This window comes from Equus asinus, chromosome 24, assembly GCF_041296235.1.
Source record: "Equus asinus isolate D_3611 breed Donkey chromosome 24, EquAss-T2T_v2, whole genome shotgun sequence".
NCBI lineage: Eukaryota > Metazoa > Chordata > Mammalia > Perissodactyla > Equidae > Equus > Equus asinus.
The window spans coordinates 50,765,355-50,785,632 of NC_091813.1; the positions used below are offsets into that span (position 1 = coordinate 50,765,355).

The following is a 20,278-nucleotide window of genomic DNA, read 5'->3' on the forward strand; positions in this document are numbered from 1 at the left end:
CTCATTATTTTGCTTATAATATTTAGTTTTGTTCAAATAAAATATTTTATGGATAGATTAATATAATCTTGCATGTCAAACTTTTTCACTTTTATTAAAAATAAATGTTTAAGGGGCTGGCCCCGTGGCCAAGTGGTTAAGTTCGCGCGCTCCGCTGCAGGCGGCCCAGTGTTTCGTTAGTTAGAATCCTGGGCGCGGACATGGCACTGCTCATCAGACCACGCTGAGGCAGCGTCCCACATGCCACAACTAGAAGAACCCACAACGAAGAATACACAACTATGTACCGGGGGGCTTTGGGGAGAAAAAGGAAAAAATAAAATCTTTAAAAAAAAAAAAAATAAATGTTTAATGAGTTCTTAACTCATCTCAGGTTCTGTGCTAAGTGCGTCGCATAATATTTAGTCACCCCATGAAGTTGGGACCATTTTATGGATGAGAGAATGAAGGCTTTGAGAGCAGAAGTCAGTTGATCAAGGCAGAGCTGGAATTTATAGTCATGTCTGCCCAACTCCACATCCATAATGTTAATCATTATTCTGTGCTCCTTAGACTTGGCACATATTCTAAGAGGGTTTTTAATCCATCTTAATTTGGGACATGTTTTACTTTCTACAGAGTGATTTCTCTCTTCCAGACTTATACTTTCTATATTTTCTAAAGCCAGAGGAATTGAAAGAACTTTTGTACGACCTTGTATTTCATTTATAAACAGTCTCAGACCATTTGGAAACCCACTTCATTTTTGAACCTCGATGTGCTAGTCTAGTTTTCAATTCTTTTCCTTCCCAGCCAGCATACTCTTTCTGTGCTTTCTTTGTGTAAGGACGGCAAAAATGGGACCTTTAATGTTAAAAATTTGGTTAAAGGAAAGAAGCTTGGCTTAGGATTTAGGAGATTCGTGTTCTAGTTCTGCCTCTGAAGTTTACTCTAAGATACTGTGAGAGTAACAGTATCAGTAAGTCTTAATACTCTTTTGCCACATTAAGTTATTGTAAATAAAAGATCAAAACATGTGAAAAGCATGTCATACAAAATATCTCCGTGTGTCAGCAATCATAATAACTGGAGTGGATTATTGAAATCAGAATGAAAGCAAAATAACTTTAGGCTTATTATTGCTTTGTGAGAACCTACTTAAGATAATTAGAATTCAGGCATCTTATTAAACACTTTTTTGTATAATTTGGCTTGGCCTAAGCATAATGCCAAACTTGGGCTGCTGCAGATGTACGTAGGGCATAGAGGAGAGAGATGATCAAATTGCTGTTTGAATTATCTCGTAGTGACAAGTTGTATCTTGTAGTGACAAGTTAATTCTTAAATGACTGTAGCGTATTCATTGATTAGGTCAAAATTTAGGAATGTTTTCTCTCTGAGCTGTGCAGAGTGAGACAAAAGAATGAGAAGAAAAACTGGATTAGGCAAGTCAGTGTATTACAGCAGAGGAGAAAAGGCAAGAAAGACTTTTAGGAGAAATGGGGGGCTCAGTAGAGTCATTCAGAAACGTCCTGAGAATTGAATTATGGGTAAACTGTGTATTATTTGAGGCAGCTGCTGAGGGTAGCCCGTGATTTTGCCATATTGAAAATGCCATACTCTTGAACTGGGCCAAGTGCAACTTAAAGATTTAAGGAAGCTGGCAGTGCTCTGCTGTGTCTGCAACACAGTGACCTAGGGGGAGAATGGCTTGAGAGACCATCCACAGATGGGGGAAATTACTGACTTGTTTGTCTAAGGTGCATGTGTGTTTTGTGATAGGGGAGTGGGAGAGTCAGAGATGTCCATTCTGGTAAACTCATTAGCCTTTAATGGCCGTTGTTTCACTGAGCATTTTAGCATCTCCCAAACTTCAGTCATTTAGGCACTGCCTTCAACAATTTTTGCATTATCCATTTACTTTTTTTTTACTTACTTTTAAACTTGAATGTATTTTAACCAGGAACTTTATGTACTTTTGGAAATCTCGGGTTTGATGTGCTAGTTATATTTTTTCCTAATGTACGTTGAAATAAATACATAAAATTAGCATCAAATCTGTATCTGTGGTCTACCTAAAACTATTTTAAGAAATACTCCTTTCATCTAATTTTAGACCTTCTCTTTATAGAGTGGGTACGCAGAATGCCAAGGGTAGAAAGTTAAAGGGGAAACTCAAAGACTGGAAATAGAGGCTTTTTGGTGAAATTTTCTAGACAGATTTAAGATGGTAGGTGGAATTAGGTCTCCCTGTAGATTATCAGCCTTAAGCAAAGTTGGGTTGACTTCAGTTAAATTTAATTTCTTTCTTTTTTTTGGAAAAACTACTGAACAGGTTTTAGGCTACAGGAGTTTCTAGGCCTTTTGAGTGTTTTGTGCCACTGTGAATGCCATGCTCCTCTCCCCTCAGGCAGTTCAAGTAGATGATTGTTCTGAAGAATTTCTGTGGGTTCTGCATTGGTCCACATGGTATTCCAACAAGAATTAATGTTATAAATGTGTGGTAACTCACAGCCTTGCTACCCTGACACCGTTACGTGAATTTGAAGCAATAACTAGGGAGCCTTCAATAACAGTTGGCATGCTGGGGTGGCATCATTCCCAAAACAACATCCTAATGAGGTTCCGTGCTTCAGGAGCAACCCTTCTTATTTAAATACACTCAGGCACATCCTACGCAACTGGAAGCAATTTGGCAGAAGTGGCTGGGATCATAGTATGAGTGCCACATTGTGAGGGACTCTCTGGAGCAGCCCTGACTATCTCAGTGGCTCTGGCCCTGGGTAGGAGGATGGGATGTGTAAGGGAAGAGAAAGAGACTAACGCAGATCAGCCTTGGCCGCCTTTAGGGAATGTTTGCACAGAACCTGAGGTGGAGAAATTCTAGTCTCCACTTAGCTTTTTACCCATCCCCCCATAATGCAAGTCACCCCCTATTCACCTAGAACTTGAGCTACATATTAAAAAGCCAGTAGTTAAGAGAAGATCCTTAATTCTATGCATGTAGGGGTCACTTAAGGGAGAAACTTCCCACCCACCCTCACCATGGGTACCTGAAACTCCCTCACTGTTAATTGTATTGATGGCTGCATCCTTCTTAGACTTTTGGGGATTTAATATATGCAGACTTTTTTTTTTTTAATTGTTAGCATGATTGTTCTCTGAAAAGAGCAAGAAATAAACCCGGGGGGTTGGGAGAGACTGAGCATTACTTCAGACCCAGCCATATCTCTATGTTGCCAGAGACCACACCCCTCCTCAGACAACCTCAGAAGACTATTTGTTTTGGCTGGGTCTCTGACCTTGAAGGATGCAGCCAGCCGCCTTGAAGCTTTGGGTGCTAGACATAATATGGGTACAGTCCAAGAGTTATTTCTATTTTATTTAGCATAGCTACACTAATTATCTTTATTCATCATAAGTTCTACCCTTGAAGTAAATGTAAAATGCTTGAAAAGTGGCTGCCATGGAGTTTCATATATATAGTCTAAAGCACATTCAGAAAGCTAAAGAATACAAGAATTTATGGCAGCATCCACAGTGACGCCATATTGCCTTTTTCTTGGAGATCCCACAAGTTGAGAATGGATTGATCTCCAATGTGTGTTACATCCTTAGTTTTCTTTCTTCTGAATGTGATGAGACAGTTTTTTCCTTGGAAAAATAGTTCGTGTTCAGCTGGGGAGGTTGATTTTTCTCCTTTATTTCTCCCTTTAATAATTGAAAACTACTGTTCATTATTTACATAAAACTGTCTTTTTCTGGTCTGCTTTCTATAACCTTTCCCCTCTGAAGAATTTTAAGAATTCCCTGACTTCCCTCTGGGGGATTTTATGCCTGCTTTATCCCAGATGTGGGACATAGACTAGGCTGTGGTTTTTGTTTTTTTTTTAATGTTCCTACATTTGAAAGACGTTCTTTTTAACCTGTGAGCAAAGCTGCCACTGAAAAAAGGATTTTTGAGAAAGTTAAGTAGTTAAGAAAATATGTGAGGTTGGTTTGAATGTCTGACTTACTGAGTGACACCAAAATCCCTTATGCAAAATGAAAAACTAGACAGTAGTTTCAAATAATAAGGGGAAAATGCACATGTGTTATTTCAGCCTTTTGATTCGGGGATTTTATTTTCTGAATGAAGGCATGTCAGTTTCTCGTTCCAGCAGCCGTGGCTGATCTTTCACTGGACACTTGCTGATGTCAGCCCAGGGAACCCATGGGCTTGGCAGATGTTTATTCTGCTTTTTGTCTTCTCTGCCCCACCTTCTGCTGACACAAAGAGGATGTTTAGCCTTATTCATAGTATTTTGTTCGCTTAATTTCTTATGGATGTATTGATCCTAACCTCTGGGTCAGAATGTAGAATGCTAGGAAGCAGCGAACAGTTAGTTGTTTAAAAGACAGGATTTTCTTTTTTTCCCCTAATATCCATTCAGATTCCCGGATGACATTTCACCACCAGCTTTTGGTTATTGTGGTTTTTATAGTAATGTCTAAAAAAATACCTAACGACTAAAAAGTCAAAAAAAATAAAATCTAAACATTTTTGCATGATAAAAATGTGAGAAGGCAGCCCAGGGCCTACTTGAGCAAATGTTACACTGTTTCCCCAAGTCTGAAGTTCTGTTTTCTACAATGAGTTTGTGTCTGATGTATGATGTTTACTTAATCAGTCAATTAATTAAATTTTGAGGTTTTAGTAAGTTTCTTCCTAGTTCAAATTTTTGTTGTATTTTGAAAAAATCTAAGTTCATAAGCTGTATTTTTCAATATTTAAGCCTTTTCCTATAAGGGAGGTCACTGCCTACCATATGTTTTCTACTTTTGCACGTTCCCTTGGTTGACATATCCTCCTCCTTTTTTTTTCCTCCTATAGGATCTTTCGAAGATGGTTTGGCTGCCTTGGAGATTTGGAGATCTGATGCCACGATGAAGACTCACACACGGGGGGCTCCCAGTGTGTTTTTCATATATTTGTTTTGCTTTGTATCAGCCTACATCTCCGACGAGAACCCAGAAGTCATGATTCCCTTCACCAACGCCAACTATGACAGCCACCCGATGCTGTACTTCTCCAGGGCGGAGGTGGCGGAGCTCCAGCTCAGGGCCGCCAGCTCGCACGAGCACATTGCTGCCCGGCTCACGGAGGCGGTGCACACCATGCTGTCCAGCCCCTTGGAGTACCTCCCTCCCTGGGATCCCAAGGAGTACAGCGCCCGCTGGAATGAAATTTACGGCAACAACTTGGGTGCCTTGGCGATGTTCTGTGTGCTGTATCCTGAGAACATTGAAGCCCGAGACATGGCCAAAGACTACATGGAGAGGATGGCAGCTCAGCCTAGTTGGTAGATTTTTGTCTTTTTCTTCTTATTGTATTAACTCTGTAATTTATAGAAACGAATTTGCATCCAGACGAAATCTCAGGCCAGTTTTTCATATACTTGTATGTGTGCGCGCGCAAGTGCCGGCGAGAGTGAAGGAGAGGGGTTGCTATTTGCCTTACCGCTGGCTTATGAATGGTCCGTAGTTTCAAAAGACGTAGTAACTTCCTTGTTTAAAGTTAGAAGGAAAATATTTAGATACAGCTTAACCAAAGAAAAAGTAATTTGCTGAACTGAGTAAATAGTATCATTTTAATTGTTGAGAATTCTTCTCCCCTTAAGAATCATATATTACCATCACCTGGAGTTAGGTTCTGATTGAGCTCCAAGTGGCTAAAACCTTTTTCTAGGAAGAGATTTCAATCAGTTGATTTATTTGTGTTTTATGACAATAAGGAGCTAAAAGTAAATGATATGATTAACTTGCAATTTATAAACAAAAGCCTAGCCAATAACCAGCAAATTGCCCAAACCTATTGGAAAACCAGTGTTGTAATTGTGTGAGGAATTCTAATTGTGTAATAATTTACTTTCAGAAGTTCAAGATTTGAGAACAAATTTCCTGTCTTTTTTTTTTTGCTTAGTTTAAATTTATTTTGTTTATAATGAATGTGTCTACCTGCTTCCAAAAACATATGGGATGCATTGATTAAACTAGAGATCCCATGGGTATTCTTACTTAAATGTGTTTTAATACACATTCATGGTTCTGTTGCACTAAAAACAATTACAAACTATATGAAATATCCTTTTAAAATTACGTATGCTGCTACATGTCATAGGGCTAGAGGGAACTCATTTTTAAATGCTTAGAAAAATCAGTGAATGCATTTAATGCTATGACGAATCACATCTTGCATGAATTACATGTCACGTATCATGGGGGTGAAGAATGGTAGTTTATAAGCTTCCTGAATTCTGCCAATATGGTAAAGAAATTTAATTCTTCCTAAATTTCTGCTGATATGGTAAAGAATACTGTTTGCTTATAGAGTTTGAAGGATTTTCTGGAATTTCTTTATGAAAAAGTTGACATTGAGTCCATATCGGAGCTGATTTTTAAGGCTTGTTGTTAGGTATGTATAACCATTTTGAAGCTTACAATATTTTAGGCTGAAAAAAGCCTTTTTATTTTGTTTGTTTCAAAGCCGAAACATGTATGCAGTAGTTTCTGACTGACTCTAATTGATCTTATTTTATTCCTGACACTAAGAAAGAAAAGATGGATGGAAAATTTCTTTGATATTTAAACTACTAGACTCTCTTATCAAGTGTTACAATTGCTCATTTGACATTGTGCAACTAGTTAAAAATGGCAACCATATTTACTTTATTTAGAAAAAAATCTTTGTTGTCTATAAGAGTACTTTTTCTTTTAAAGTCCTTTCTGTTTTAGGTAGATAAGTGAAATTTGACAGGTTAAGACACTGATGAAAATGTTCCAGAGTGATAGTTACTGTAAAAAGCCATCTATTTCACCTCATAAAAGAGTTGCTGACTGTGAAGTACCATTTTTTCAGGAAGATTTTTTAAGCGCAAATACAATGACATTAAGAGAATTGCATAGGACTAGTATAATTGTATTGTTACAGTATAAAACATTCAGGCATATAAATACCAACTTGAATAATGCTGTCATTAGAGAGAATTAGACTCCTATAATAAAAGAAGGAAAATAAATAACTTCAAATAAAAATGATTAATTTTCATATAGTTTCTACAAGTTTATATTTACTGGTTATTGGAGATGTTTATAAATTTATGGGAGGACTAGTGCTTTATTCATGGCAATATTGGTGAAAATAGGTATAACTCTATGTCATTATCCAGTAACCCAAAAGCCAGTTTGTGACATCATAGAGCTGAACAGTAACTTCTTTCTCTTGACCTTCTAGAAGGTTGAAGGTCAGAAATTAAGAGTTTACCTTTACATCTGGTTTCTAGTTCCAGAAGTGATCCCAGCATAAAAAGTTGAGCTTCTAGAACATTTTGTCTTGGCAAGTACTGTTTCTGGGCTGTGCTTTTTAATGATTTTATGGAAATTTTAGCTTTTTAAAAGCTACCACACCCAACTCCTAGACTCTTAATTTTCATTTAGATTTGTAGTTGAACATAATCACTTTTTGACAACTTAAAATACTGTTAAATGTCATTATAGTTCAACCATCTCTGTTTAAATTAGCTAAATTGTATGTCCCCACTACGCACAAGGAAGTATATTGTGGGTGTTGTCATTGTCTTAGGATATAGTTCACCTATATTTGGTTTCAGAGGAAAAAAAAGACTAACTTTTATTTACAAAAGAGGTCAATAATTAATATGATGGAATTTTTAAAAAAAAGCTCCCCTTAGTGGCTTCATTAGACTGATACATTTGCTATTTTCCTTGAAGAGTATTTCTACTCTTTTGAAAACCAATGACTAGATTGTGTTCATTCACTTATTCAATCAACAAACATTTATTGAGCATCTATTGTGTGTCATGCACTGTGCTTGGAATTCAAAGATGAAATAGCCCAGTAATTTTATAATTTGCACCTGGGGTAAGGGGTGCAAACATTGGATGTTTGAGACCTCAGCTAGAGATATGTCCTCAGCTCAGAAATGAGTGTAAGGATTGCTTAACGAGGAGTTTCATTAGTTTTTGTTTATGACTAACTTAAAGGTTTGTATCATGCTCCTCTCTGGTGCACTAGAAAAGCGCCACCTCTGGAGTCACACTGTGTGGATTTGACTCCCTCCTCCCCACTGTTCATATGTGTTACTTCAGGCTAATTTACTTAACTTGTCTGAGCCTTAGCATCTTGAAGTGTAAAGAGGCAATCACAGCAGGATCTACCACATGGGGTTGTTAGGAGGATCCCATGAGATTATGTAAAGTGCTTAGCACAGTTCCTGTTACACAGTCAGTCTTCAATAAGTAAGAATAATGATAGTTACCATTACTACTTACCTAGTACTTTAACTCTGCTTTATAATTTCGTATATGTAGGCTCTAAGGAAATAGTATTTGTTTGGAATTTATTTGGAGGTTTTACTCATCTTTGTTCAAGTTGTTCTGAAAAGTAGAGCATCTGTTTAACTCGTAAAATTTTACTTTCGTCTTTGTTCCAAACTTTCAGTGACGCTCCCTGGGCCCTTTTTTATGCATTCAAGAATCTGATGATAACACCAGTGGAGAATCCTTAGGGGAAAGTAAAAGTGATGTGCCTTTTGTCTGGTGTTAAAAAGATGTACTCTGAGATATAGATGCATACAAATTTATTAATGTGGTTCATTTCATTTGAGTACTTTATAAACAAATAACTAAAAGATCACATCTATAGGTTCACTTATTTAAGAATCTTGAGCCGTTGTAAAAGAAAAGTTAATTTGAAAATATTATCTAATTCTACTGATCTTGTAATGTGTCTGTCTGATAAAACATACTACAAAGTAGAAAGGGGATGTGATAGATAATGTTGATGGTGGTGATTGAAAAACAGTGACATGCAAAGCTCCTTTCTGCTTTTTGCGTTGTAATTGTGTGTTTCCTAGTGCCTAGACGGTTGGGTACCACAGACAGATGAGACATCTCTATGTGCTGTATCTGCCTTTGCAGAAATGCCGCATCCTCTCTCAGAAGCTCTCTCTCCTTTGTTCTTCTCCTTTCTGTTAATGCTCATACATTCTTCATGACAGTAAAAGTAACAGAGTCATTTAAGCTTCTTTCGTAACTTAGTTCTAAAAATCAAATTTAAAAAGATGTTTTTTAATCTATATGTATAAAATGGTAAATTATTTTTAACATCACCAATAGTGTTTTTGACCTTTGAATTAAGCCTTTTTTCCCCTATGGAGCTCATTTTCCAAATGAGCTAGGATTTGGGTTGCAGTTGGCTCTCTGGTGTATAAAAGCTTGATTAGAACCTAATATACAACCACTTTAAGAAGGTTTAATGAGCTGAGAGCATCAATCTAGGGCTCGTAACAATAGCAAATGCATTTTATTGCACTTAAAGTGTATTCATTTTTTATATAACATCACCTAGTCACTAGAGCAGTTTCCCTGTATACCAGTTGGCACACGGGAGTATTCTCATTTATAAATGGTTGCTTTCTGCATTGAATCCTTACATAGTTAAGAAAAAATAAAAGAACACAATTGGAACTCAAATAACTAAAAGTTCATCAGTTTTTTTTTTTCCTCAAGAGCTTAAACTTTAAGGTAGGAAAATAACAAAAGCAGTTCTTAGTAGAGATTTAAAAGATTTCCAAAAAGTCAACTTTTAGGATGAGTTTTTGGTGTCAGCACATATTACTCTACTTTCCTAAAATTTTCATAATACATATGTATATTTTTATTTATTTATACTTAATTCTACTATACCTTTCCCCCAAAAGGTTAAGGAAACATAAAATACAAGATTCAAATTAGAATTAGTTGAGAAAGTAAAGACTGGAAGAAAAGGTTGGGGGCACCACCTGGTCTAGGAATGGGACAGCTGCTGAAATGCATCTTCCATGAGCCGGCCACAAGTGGGCCTGGGCTTTTTTCATAGCAAAGAAAGTAGTCTCAGTCCATTTGGAAGTATACCATGTCCATGTGATTAATACAGATCAGTTACTCTGTCAAGCTACTACTCTTGACCCAAGGATCAGAAAGAAATTTCTCCTGGAGTTTTCATGAAGAACCTTCACGATACTCATGAACAGCCTTACAGTGAATGTGTGAGGAGTTGCACAGTGCTGTTTTTTTTATCCAGACTAGACTGAGAGCTGGACCATGTCTGTTTCGCTCATGTGTGTATCCAACCAGCACTTAGCACAGCATCAAGTACGTTTCTGTGGAATGAGTGAATGAATACTGGAGCATCCCTGGATGCAGGAACTCCAAAGTGAGGTTCACTAAAACTGGGGTGGAGGTAGAGGGGACGCACATATGGCTTAGCCCCAGGCCACATGTTTTTTCCTAGTCTAGCTTAATCTTTCAGTAGAATTTTGTATATGTAGAAAAATGAGATGACTGCTTATCTATCAGGCGGCCTCCCCATACATGTGTAGCTCACTGGAGCTCGGGATAGATGGGTTGGTGACCTTGGCATTACACTCCTCTGCAAGTTCTTACAGTGATCTTCTGTAGCTCAAAGAAAATGAAAAACTCATTCAATGATTATTGGAAACATTGAAGAAAGATGCAGTTGACTATATTTTACTTAATAATATGAAGAGATAAATGCACTTAAAAGAGACTTAAGACAGGATTGTAACAGAAAGGATTTGTTATTCAAGCTCTCGTTGATGGCATGTAGTTATCCCATGCGCCTTTCTGAGCAACGGGCTTTTTGAGGCTTTTGTCTAAGCGTTGTAAACCCTGGGGAACGGGCCTGGCATAGCGGTCTTCAGAGGCAGAGCTGCGCCTGCATCTTGACTGTGCTGTTGTATTAGCTATGTGTCCTTTGGCAGGTTCCTTAGCCTCTGTAAACCTCAGTTTCTTCATCTTTAAATTGTGGACAGTTCTTCCCATGCAAGCAAGCTTGTTCCAATGATTAAATGAGATAAGGCATGTGAAGCTCTTAGCATTGTGTACCTGATGCATAGTTTTACTAAAAAGTTTACTATTATTACACAGAAATAGTTATGAATATGTAGCTTTATTCTTAACTTTCTTGATACACAGTACTCCATTTTACCTACTCTGTCACTCTGGAGGTGTGTTTTTGAGAAGTATTCCTTGCGAATCATTCTTTCCTCCTTTCTTTATAGGATTTTTTGCTTACTTATCGTCAGAAAATAAATCACAGAGGAAAGAAATTACTTCACTCTTGCTTTGGAGCCAGTTAGCTACAGGAAATCAGAACTGGTGAGGGAAACAAAGAAAGTTGAACTTTTGGACAGAGAAGTAATTGTAATTCTATTCACAACAGAATGTATTAAATCCTTGCCTGTAGATTGCAAACTTCTGGAGAGTGACATCTGAGGAAGTATTTGCAAAATAAAATATAATAAAATAATAAAGTAAAATAAAGAGGAAAAAAAGGAAAAGGAAAGAAAAGCCTGTGGCATATTGAAATGAACCGATCAGTTTCATTCCTGTACATTCCAAAATGAAGACAGGGGGTGCCTGTCTCTCTCAGCAAAGCCTGCTATGCTCCAAATGCAATTCCCTACAGCTGTTTCACAGGCTTTTTACTTTTCTACCTTGCATGTTAAGGCTGGGGATCAAAGTGGGGAAGGATATAGCTGGGCCCCAACATGTGGAGCCACAGCATTGTGAGTAAAAAGATCAGGTTTTCCTCATGACCTTACAGTGGTAAAGACTGGCAAGCTTAGCCCAGAATGCACCTGGAATCCATTGGATTCAAGGAAACAAATCCAGTGGACTCAAGGAAACAACGGCTGGGCTCTCAAAAAACCCAGCCCCAAATTTCTGGGTTTTTTTCTCATTCATGTTTTTTCTTCCTTTTGCTCTTTCCCTTCCCTCTCTCTTTCTGCTTGTCTTTTTCTCTGTTCCTTTCATTCTATAACTGAAAGAAAATTATCCCCCTTTACCCATTTCAGATCCTTGGAAATAGAAGGCTAAAATTGATGACTACAAGGAACCTGGCCATTGGGAATTCCCTTCTTGAGCATCATTTAATTAGCAGGTTGTTGCCAGCATTGTTCCAAATGAAGATGTTAGGCAAGAATCAAGGTCAGATGACCGTGGCAAGAGGAAGCATGTGAAGATTTGCTCAGAGAGAGGCGAGGTCAGATGTGCAGGTTAGCTGAGCATCTCATTTGGAATGTGATTTTTCAATACATGACAAGTAAATGGTTCTCCATCTATTTCAAATGCAAGTGAGGATAAGATAGTTTTAATAATGCTTCTTTCTAACAACAAATTTAGGATATTTTATAACAGCTGTCATCATACACAATTAAAAGAAATCCAGAGTTAGTTTTCTTTGTGGGATCTGTTTGTTGTTTGACTCTAGGATTTAGTATTGGTACAGCCCTCAACTTATCTCCATGATGAGTAAGACCTTCAGCTTGTCTCCACGGTGAGTGAGGCCCTCAACTGTCTCCATGATAAGTGACTTGCTGTCTCCTACCTCCCACCCTTTTAATGTCCTTTGTTGCCTTTTTAAATGCAACATGGGCTTTGGAATTGCCAGAGGGAGCTGAGCTTAAGGCCAGAGGAATCCTCACCCTACTTTTGATGGGGCTCTAAGTCACTGCCCTGCACCCCATATATACAAACAAAGAACATGAATGTATTAAGTTCCACACAGTTTTACAATCTGGCTCTTAAATTTTTCTATTAAAAACTTGCCAAGCATGATCTTTAAATTTTGTGCATTCCTTGCTCCATGTCTTGAGGGAAAATGTTAGTTGGCAAGTGCTACATATATATCCTGTATCCTATTTCAATAATGCTTCAAAAATCATTGTTTATAAGTTGGCTTTATCTATTACGTGAAATAACTATTCAGTTCTAACGCCTCTTAAGATGTAGGGTCTTGTGGACATTAAGTTCTTACTAATGCTCTATAGAGATTTATAACTAGTAGAGAGCAATAATGACATGAGTATGCTTGTGGAGTCTTCCATAAAGCTGGATAGCTCACTTTACCTCAGTTACCGTCAGAATGGCTTTTTACTTCTTCATCTCCTTCTGCCATATCCATGAAAGGAGCACATCTTAGCCATACTTAACACAGTCTCTCTCATCTCTCTTTCCTTTTCCTTTCCAGTGTCAACAAGCTGGCTTAGGACAGCAGGAGGAGACAGAGTCAGGGGCCAGATCATTGCTTATCCCACATAAGCCTGGGGTTTAGAAACTTTGTGTGTGGGACGGCTTGGCGGGGAGAAATCAGGAGGAGGGGGGCTAGGTAGAAGTTTATAATAGTAGTCTAGGAAGGAAGTGAGACCACAGCTAAGACAGTGAGGGTGCCGAGAAGAAGGAATGGATTTAAGAGACCTTTAGGACAGAGAATCTACGCCGACATTGATTAGATATGGGACACTTTCTCAAGGTGTGATTTTTTTCATCAAAATCATATAGGTATTCTTAAAAAGCTAGAGTTCTGGGCCCTAGCCAGACTCAGTGAATCACCTTTCTTGGAGTAGGCCAAAGAACCTGCCCTTTTAACAAGTTACTGTGTGATCTGGAAGCATGCTGAAATTTAATAGTACGGGAAAGGGGGGTGTAAAGAATGGTGCTTGGTTTTCGTCTTGGATGAATGGCTGCACAGTGATGCCCAGCTGAGATAGGGAATATAGGAGAGAGAGGATAGTTCACGTTTTTACTTGTCATTTTGTGTCACTGTTTCTTCCCTCCACTTTATCTGTCTCACTTTGTCTCTGTTGAGATCACCAGCTGTGTGGACAGATGACTTTCAAAGCCCTCTGCCCCTGTTATCATTACAAGGGCTTGTAGATACCCTTGGCAAATCTCTTGGTGTATATTTATTATGATCATTTTTAGGACCTCCTGAGCATTTCTGTTCATTCTTACATGTTCCCCCTCTTTCACTTTCACCTGTTCTGTGGCTTTTGCACTGCTGCTGCCACACTCTTCACCCCTAGCCATTTTTCTCCTCCTTCCCTGATCTTCAGGTCTTCACTCTTGCTACTCTGTGAATGCATTTTGCTGCTGTTTGTGTCATTGTTGAATGTGGGTGAGCACTTCAGGAAAACGTATCTTTAGGTGGTAAAAAAAAAATAAAATAACGTCAGCCTGTCATCCCTGTCACCATAAAACGTGTCCCTATCCAGAGCTTACAGATTTTTTAATGTCTTTATTTTCCAAGACTGTTGTGATTTTAGTCTTTTAAGCTTTTCAGTGACAGGCATTGACGTGTATCTCCCCAGTGGTCCACTTGGGCCATGTGTACTGGCATTTTCAACTCTGCCCTGAGTCTGGTGGCAGTAAGTTAAAGAGCAGCTCTGAGCTGGCCTTTCTACCTGCAAGGATCCTGGACTGATTCATCTCTTTTCTTCCTCCTTTTCCTCCAACACTACCCAGACTTAGGATCAGTTTAACTTCTCCTATAACACCTTCTCTAGCTCCTCATCCCTGTCAAGTCCCATAGTTATTATTTTTCTTGGGACTCACTGGTTTGCAGTAGTACCAGAGTTACTTACCTGGTTCTCTGATCAGAAGTGTGTCTTCAAGATGCAGCCCCAAAGAAACTTCTTTGTAGAACCCTCCTGGACTCCAGCCTGTACCCCTGCCCTGGCCAATGTGATTCAGACACACCAAGGAACCCAAGCAAAACTCTTACAAGATGTTTGGCCTCCACTGTAATTCTTGGTTTATTTGTTTGCCTCTCCCACTGGCACATAAGCTTACTGAGGGTAGCACCATCATCATGTTTAATTTTGTGTCCTGAGAGCCAAATATGGTGTACAGGCCACCAAGTCACTCATAAGTCATACTGAATGAATGAATGGTCTTATTTTGACTGAGAGGTTAAGCTTACAAAGAGTGGAAGTCCTGGATCTGTATACAACTTTGAATCCAATGAGTTCCTTGTACACTGTGGATGCTCACTTTGACTCTGAAGACCTGCCTGTTTCAGCCTGTAATCGCATTGGTATTATACCTTTGGCCCACTTGGAGGCTGGGAGGAGGTATGTCAGGATTTGACATCTCCATGCCTAGTTTACCAGAGGTTCTTGGATTACCCGCTCTTTGAAGTGCTCCTCCTGCACCTGGTAGTTTCTCCTCCCTAATCCCTTGAATTTTGGCATCCATCATCTCAACATGTATGTAATATTCATGGGTGCTCCTTCTCAGGTAACTTCCATAGAATTTTGTTTTTATTCACTTTAAAGCCACCTGCTTCAGTCTTTAAAATGAATGATAGCGATGTTAGGTGGTGGGAGGTGATACTTCATTGGAACTAAGAGCAAGGACTATGGAGCCAGAATGCCTGTGTTCTAACCCCATTTATGAGCTGTGTGACCTGGAACATGTTACTTGCCTTCTCCATGACTCAGTTTCTTCATCCGTAAATTGGTGATAAATATAATACCTGCCTCATAATGTTTGGAGGATTAAGTGAGTTAATGAAACAGTGACTGGCATAAGATATTAGCTCTTATGGTTATCTTTATTACTTTTCTTATATTTTGTGTTCATATAAATTGATGCAACAAAGGCGATTTTTCATTTACAAATAAATGTATGCTCTTTTTTTGTGTGTGTGAGGAAGATTGACGCTGAGCTAACATCTGTGCCAATCTTCCTCCATTTTATGTGGAATGCTGCCACAGCATGGCTTGAAGAGGAGTGCAAGGTCTGCACCCAGGATCTGAACCTGTGAACCCTGGGCTGCCGAAGCACAGCACACGAGCCACCAGGCCGGCCCCATCCACCTATTTGTTTTATGTAAATTTATTGTGTACTCACTCTGTCCTAGGCATTTTGCTAGGTATTGGGGATATGAAAATTCGAGGACAAGTTATACTTCTTGGCTGGAGTTGTTGATACATGGAACATATGAACTAATAGACAATGCCAACAATAAATGCTGTGATTGGGAAAGCACAGTGTGTAATGGGAAGGCAGAGGGGTAGGGTACTTTGCCCAACACTGGAGCATCAGAGAGGGCTATCCCTATTGAGGCCTGAAGGACAAATAGGAATCAGCCAAGCGAAGGGGAAAGAGTGTGTTTGATTGTTCCGAGCAGAAGTAACTGATTTTCAGAGGCTGTGACATAAGAAAGCAGAGTGCTTTTGAGGAACTGAAAATTTAGCGTAGGGAGGAGACTAGCAAGCGTTGAGGCTTTGAGTAGAGATCCCAGTGCTGCAAGGCCTTGTCCACCATGTGAAGGAGCTTGGACTTTTATCACAAGCATTGGGAGGCTGTTGAAGGGTTTTAACAGGGCGGTGACATGGTCAGATTTGTGTGTGTGTGGCTTTTTAACTTTTGCATTGTAAAATAAAAGTAGAACACTATATGAAGAAATGTGTAGCCTAGTAGAGTATTTTAAAGCAAATGCCCTGGTAACCACAGCACAGATCAAGAAATAGAACTTTGCCAGCCACCACCCTGAGTAGCCCCTCCGCGGGCCCTGTCCCAATCACAGCTCCCTCTGTCCCCACAAAGAATACCCTGGCTTCCACAGTCATCACATTCTTGTGTTTCTTTATAGTTCATTCAGGTGTGCTTCCCAGGCACAAGTTTAGTTTTGCTCATTTTTTAAAATATCTTTTAAGTCTTTTTTATCTGTGGTTTCCCCTCCATCTCTGTATTTTCGTTACAATTTATCTATGGAAGAAACTGGGCCCTTTGACCTGTGCAGCTTCCCACAGTCTGGATGTTGCTGATTGCGTGTTCAAGGTACAGCCCTGTGAGTTCCTCCGTCCTTAGTGTTTCCTGCAGACTGACAGCTGGATGCCAAGGCTTTATCCAACTCTGTTTTGATCACTTTGACACAAGCGTAGGTGGTGGCTATTCTCTCATCAGGAGACATAAAATGGCTGCTGGTTTCTCCATGTGACAGATTTGTGTGTTTGGAAGAATCTCTGACCACATGTGGAGAGTAGACTGTGAAGGTCAAACTAGGAAGACCAGTTAGACCTTTTGTGTTTATCCAGATGAGAGCCTGGAATAGGGGCTCTGAGAGTGGAAAGAAATGATAGGTTCCAAAAAGGTTTAAGAATTAGCATGTATTAAGACTTGACCATTGTATTTGAAGAAAAGAGGACAAAGAAATTTCATTATGGGATGCTGAGAGGGTGGTGGGAACTTTCAGTGAGACTGTTAACACTTGAAACTGTTAGAAACGCTAATAAAGGTTTTGGTTTGGGATATACCTAGTTTGAAGTGCCTGTGGACCCAAGAGGAGATGTCACGTTCACATCTCAAGCATTATTTATAGCTACTTCCTATTTGGCAGTAGTGTGTTGTGACTTTAAAAAAAAACTGTTATCTCCAGAAGAAAAATGTTTAGCCAATATAAAATATGCGTTCAAGTACAACATGCACAGTTTCTGTTGATGATAGAAAATTGTAGAAGGAGAGTTCAAGGAAGGTCAGCTTTAATTAAAGTAGGCCTACTACAATAAATAAATGAATAACAACCAGAAGAATGAAAAGTTAAGATGCTGGTAGAGCATTACAGCCAATGGGTGTCCTTAAATCACTTTCTGGAGTTGAAGCCAAAAATGAAACATTGCACAGGTGGCATTCCCGGAGAAAAGCATCAACTTGAGTGAATTTTTCTGTTTCTTCTGAAATGAAAAAAAAGGAAAAGGAAAAAGATTCTGGATGAAACATGGATAGCGATTTGGGCTTGTAACAATGTAGTGAGCAATTTTAGTTCATTTCTGTGATTTGTGTACAGTAAATTCACTATTACAAGAAAAAATCTGAGGAAAGGAAGAGATAAGAATAAATCCACATGTATTGCTACAACCTTATATTAACTTAGTATCATCCTGCCCTAAACTTCTGGCCATAATTTTGAAAAATGACATGGAATTTACTATTTTGCTTTCTTTGGAGAGGCTGCTGTCATGGGAAAGATTTTGAAGTATTCCTGAATCCAGTTTGAATCTGTTGCTCTCTGCTTTTCTACTGTGGCTTGTCACTTGGTCCAAGAAGAGGGAAAGAATGTGGTCACATTCAGCCTTTGGGGTGGGGTCAACTTCTATTTTCAATGTGACAGATAACTCTAGATCTGAAACTTGGGAGTGCTTAAAGCCCACGGCATGTTGAAGATAGCTAACACGTTTGGCTCATGATTTAGTTTATTCACTAGTTCTGTTTTGTGGCAACATATGAGATAGCACATCCTCCAAATTTTTGGTGATTCACAAAGAATAATCGTAAAATGACTTTTTCCATTTTCCTGCCAAATTACTTTTTAAAAAGTACTCTATGAAACTGTGACCCCAGGACATGAAGTAAGATAAACATTACCGGTACAGGGTGCCATTCATAGGCATTATTTCATTATCTCTCTTGAATGTAATTGGCCTCAAAGCCAAACAAAATGGTTTTGAGGGGGCATGAGAGATGTTTTCTTGTTTTTCTGCACAGTGATAAATTACTTTTCGCCCCTGACTTGACTGCCTGGGCCCATTTGATGTCCCACATCTGCCTCCGTCATACCGTACCTTCTGCCCTCTACTTTGAACATTCTGAACTTCTCTGGTGTGCTGGGTTCCTTCCTGATGACCTCACAGTGGGAGTTTCCCTCAGTGCTGGCTCCAGACCCTGTGTGGGAAAGTGCTCGGGGCAGCCTGGGTCTCAACCCTGTTCCATGCACTGAAGCAGGCCCTGGACCTGGCTCCTCTCTGCCTGCAGGATGTATCCGATGGGCTGCTTGTTTGGTGTCACATTTACCCTCTAAAACAGTGGTTTTCAACTCTCTTTGACTGTGACCCACAGTAAGAAACAAAGTGTACATCACAACCCTATATATACCCACAACTTTAACGCTACATGTGTAAATATATAAGTAAAAGTTGCACGAATCAGCCCTTGTATTTAAGTCGTGCTTTGCACTCTATTATTTTCTATTCTAGTTCATTCCATTAAATTCCACTAAAAATATGCTGGTTGTAACCTGCTCTGTTCATTTCACAATCTATTAATACTTGTGATTTATAATTTGAGAACTCTGCCTAACATTGTGATAAACACGTGATTCCCTTTCAGCGAATCCCTTCTTAATATGCCCCTTCTTGAACATCACCAGTTACGGGACTGCTTCTCTTTGAGGTGGCCTCTTTATTCCATAATTCTAATGTTTAGAGTACTTGGTCCTAAAATATATTAGGACGCATCTTTTTTTCATTAGGAAACAGTGCAAGTCTGTGATTAACGATTGCATTTCAGGTTTCCAGGGCTGAGTGGAATGAATTCTTCAGCACATTATTTCCTATTGGTCCCCAGGACAAAATCAGCCACAGTTCATTCACTGCTTTAAACAGGCAATATCAGCAAAACCTTTAAAAGGTGGGCTGGCCCAATGGCACAGCAGTTAAGTTTGCACGTTCCGCTTCCTGGCGGCCCAGGGTTTGCCGGTTTGGATCCTGGGTGTGGACACGGCACTGCTTGGCAAAAAGCCATGCTGTGGTAGGCATCCCACTTATAAAAAATAGAGGAAGATGGGCATGGATGTTAGCTCAGGGCCAGGCTTCCTCAGCAAAAAGAGGAAGATTGGCAGTAGTTAGCTCAGGGCTAATCTTTCTCAAAAAAAAAAAAAAAGGCATATTGTAGAAGAGAAAAATTTTGATAAAGCATTAAAAAGTGGGAATCTTGGGTAAATATAAACCTGACTGAGGAGACCATAAGAGAAAGTAAAATATTGTTTCATGTATCCTAGTCTCATTTTGGTTTCCATATTTTTCTACCATTAGGGCAGCAAGATTTAGCAATTTGAGTACAATTTTTGCCATTGTTAAAGTGCCTTTCACTTTTTAAACTTTTTATCACAGATAATTCTTTGCCCTTTTGCATGTTGTATTGTCAGAATATTAAGAGATTGCCCTTTAAAATAAATGGGAGTAGGGGCTGGCCCAGTGGTGTAGCGGTTAAGTTTGCACATTCCGCTTTGGCGGCCTTGGGTTCGCCAGTGCAGATCCCCGGTGTGGATCTACACACTGCTTATCAAGCCATGCTGAGGCAGGAGTCCCACATATAAAGTAGAGGAAGATGGGCACGGATGTTAGCTCAGGGCCAGTCTTCCTCAGCAAAAAGAGGAGGATTGGCAGCAGATGTTAGCTCAGGGTTAATCTTCCTCAAAAAATAAATAAAATAAATGGGAGTAACTGCATGTTCAGGCAGTGGCAGGAAGAGGGAGGGTACAAGATGGCAACGATGGCAGGTCAGATTCTTTAAGGTCAGAGTATTCATTCCTAGGGCAGCCATAACAAAGCACCACAGACTGGGTGGCTTAAAACACACAGAAATTGATTTTCTCACAGTTCTGGAGGCTGAA

At 39.3% G+C, this 20,278-nt stretch overlaps 1 protein-coding gene across 5 annotated transcripts in view; it reads left to right on the forward strand.

Moving 5' to 3' along the window:
- Window positions 1-20,278, forward strand: part of DSE (dermatan sulfate epimerase) — a 75,233-nt gene that overhangs the window by 23,720 nt on the left and 31,235 nt on the right. For 4 of the 5 annotated variants that reach the window (XM_044757132.2, XM_014866144.3, XM_044757133.2 and 1 more), the window contains one exon: window positions 4,853-5,321. In XM_044757132.2, the coding sequence (XP_044613067.2) occupies window positions 4,906-5,321 (416 nt within the window). In that variant the 5' untranslated portion in view covers window positions 4,853-4,905. The remainder of the gene's footprint in view (window positions 1-4,852; window positions 5,322-20,278) is intronic. The other variant, XM_014866145.3, reaches the window with a different exon arrangement.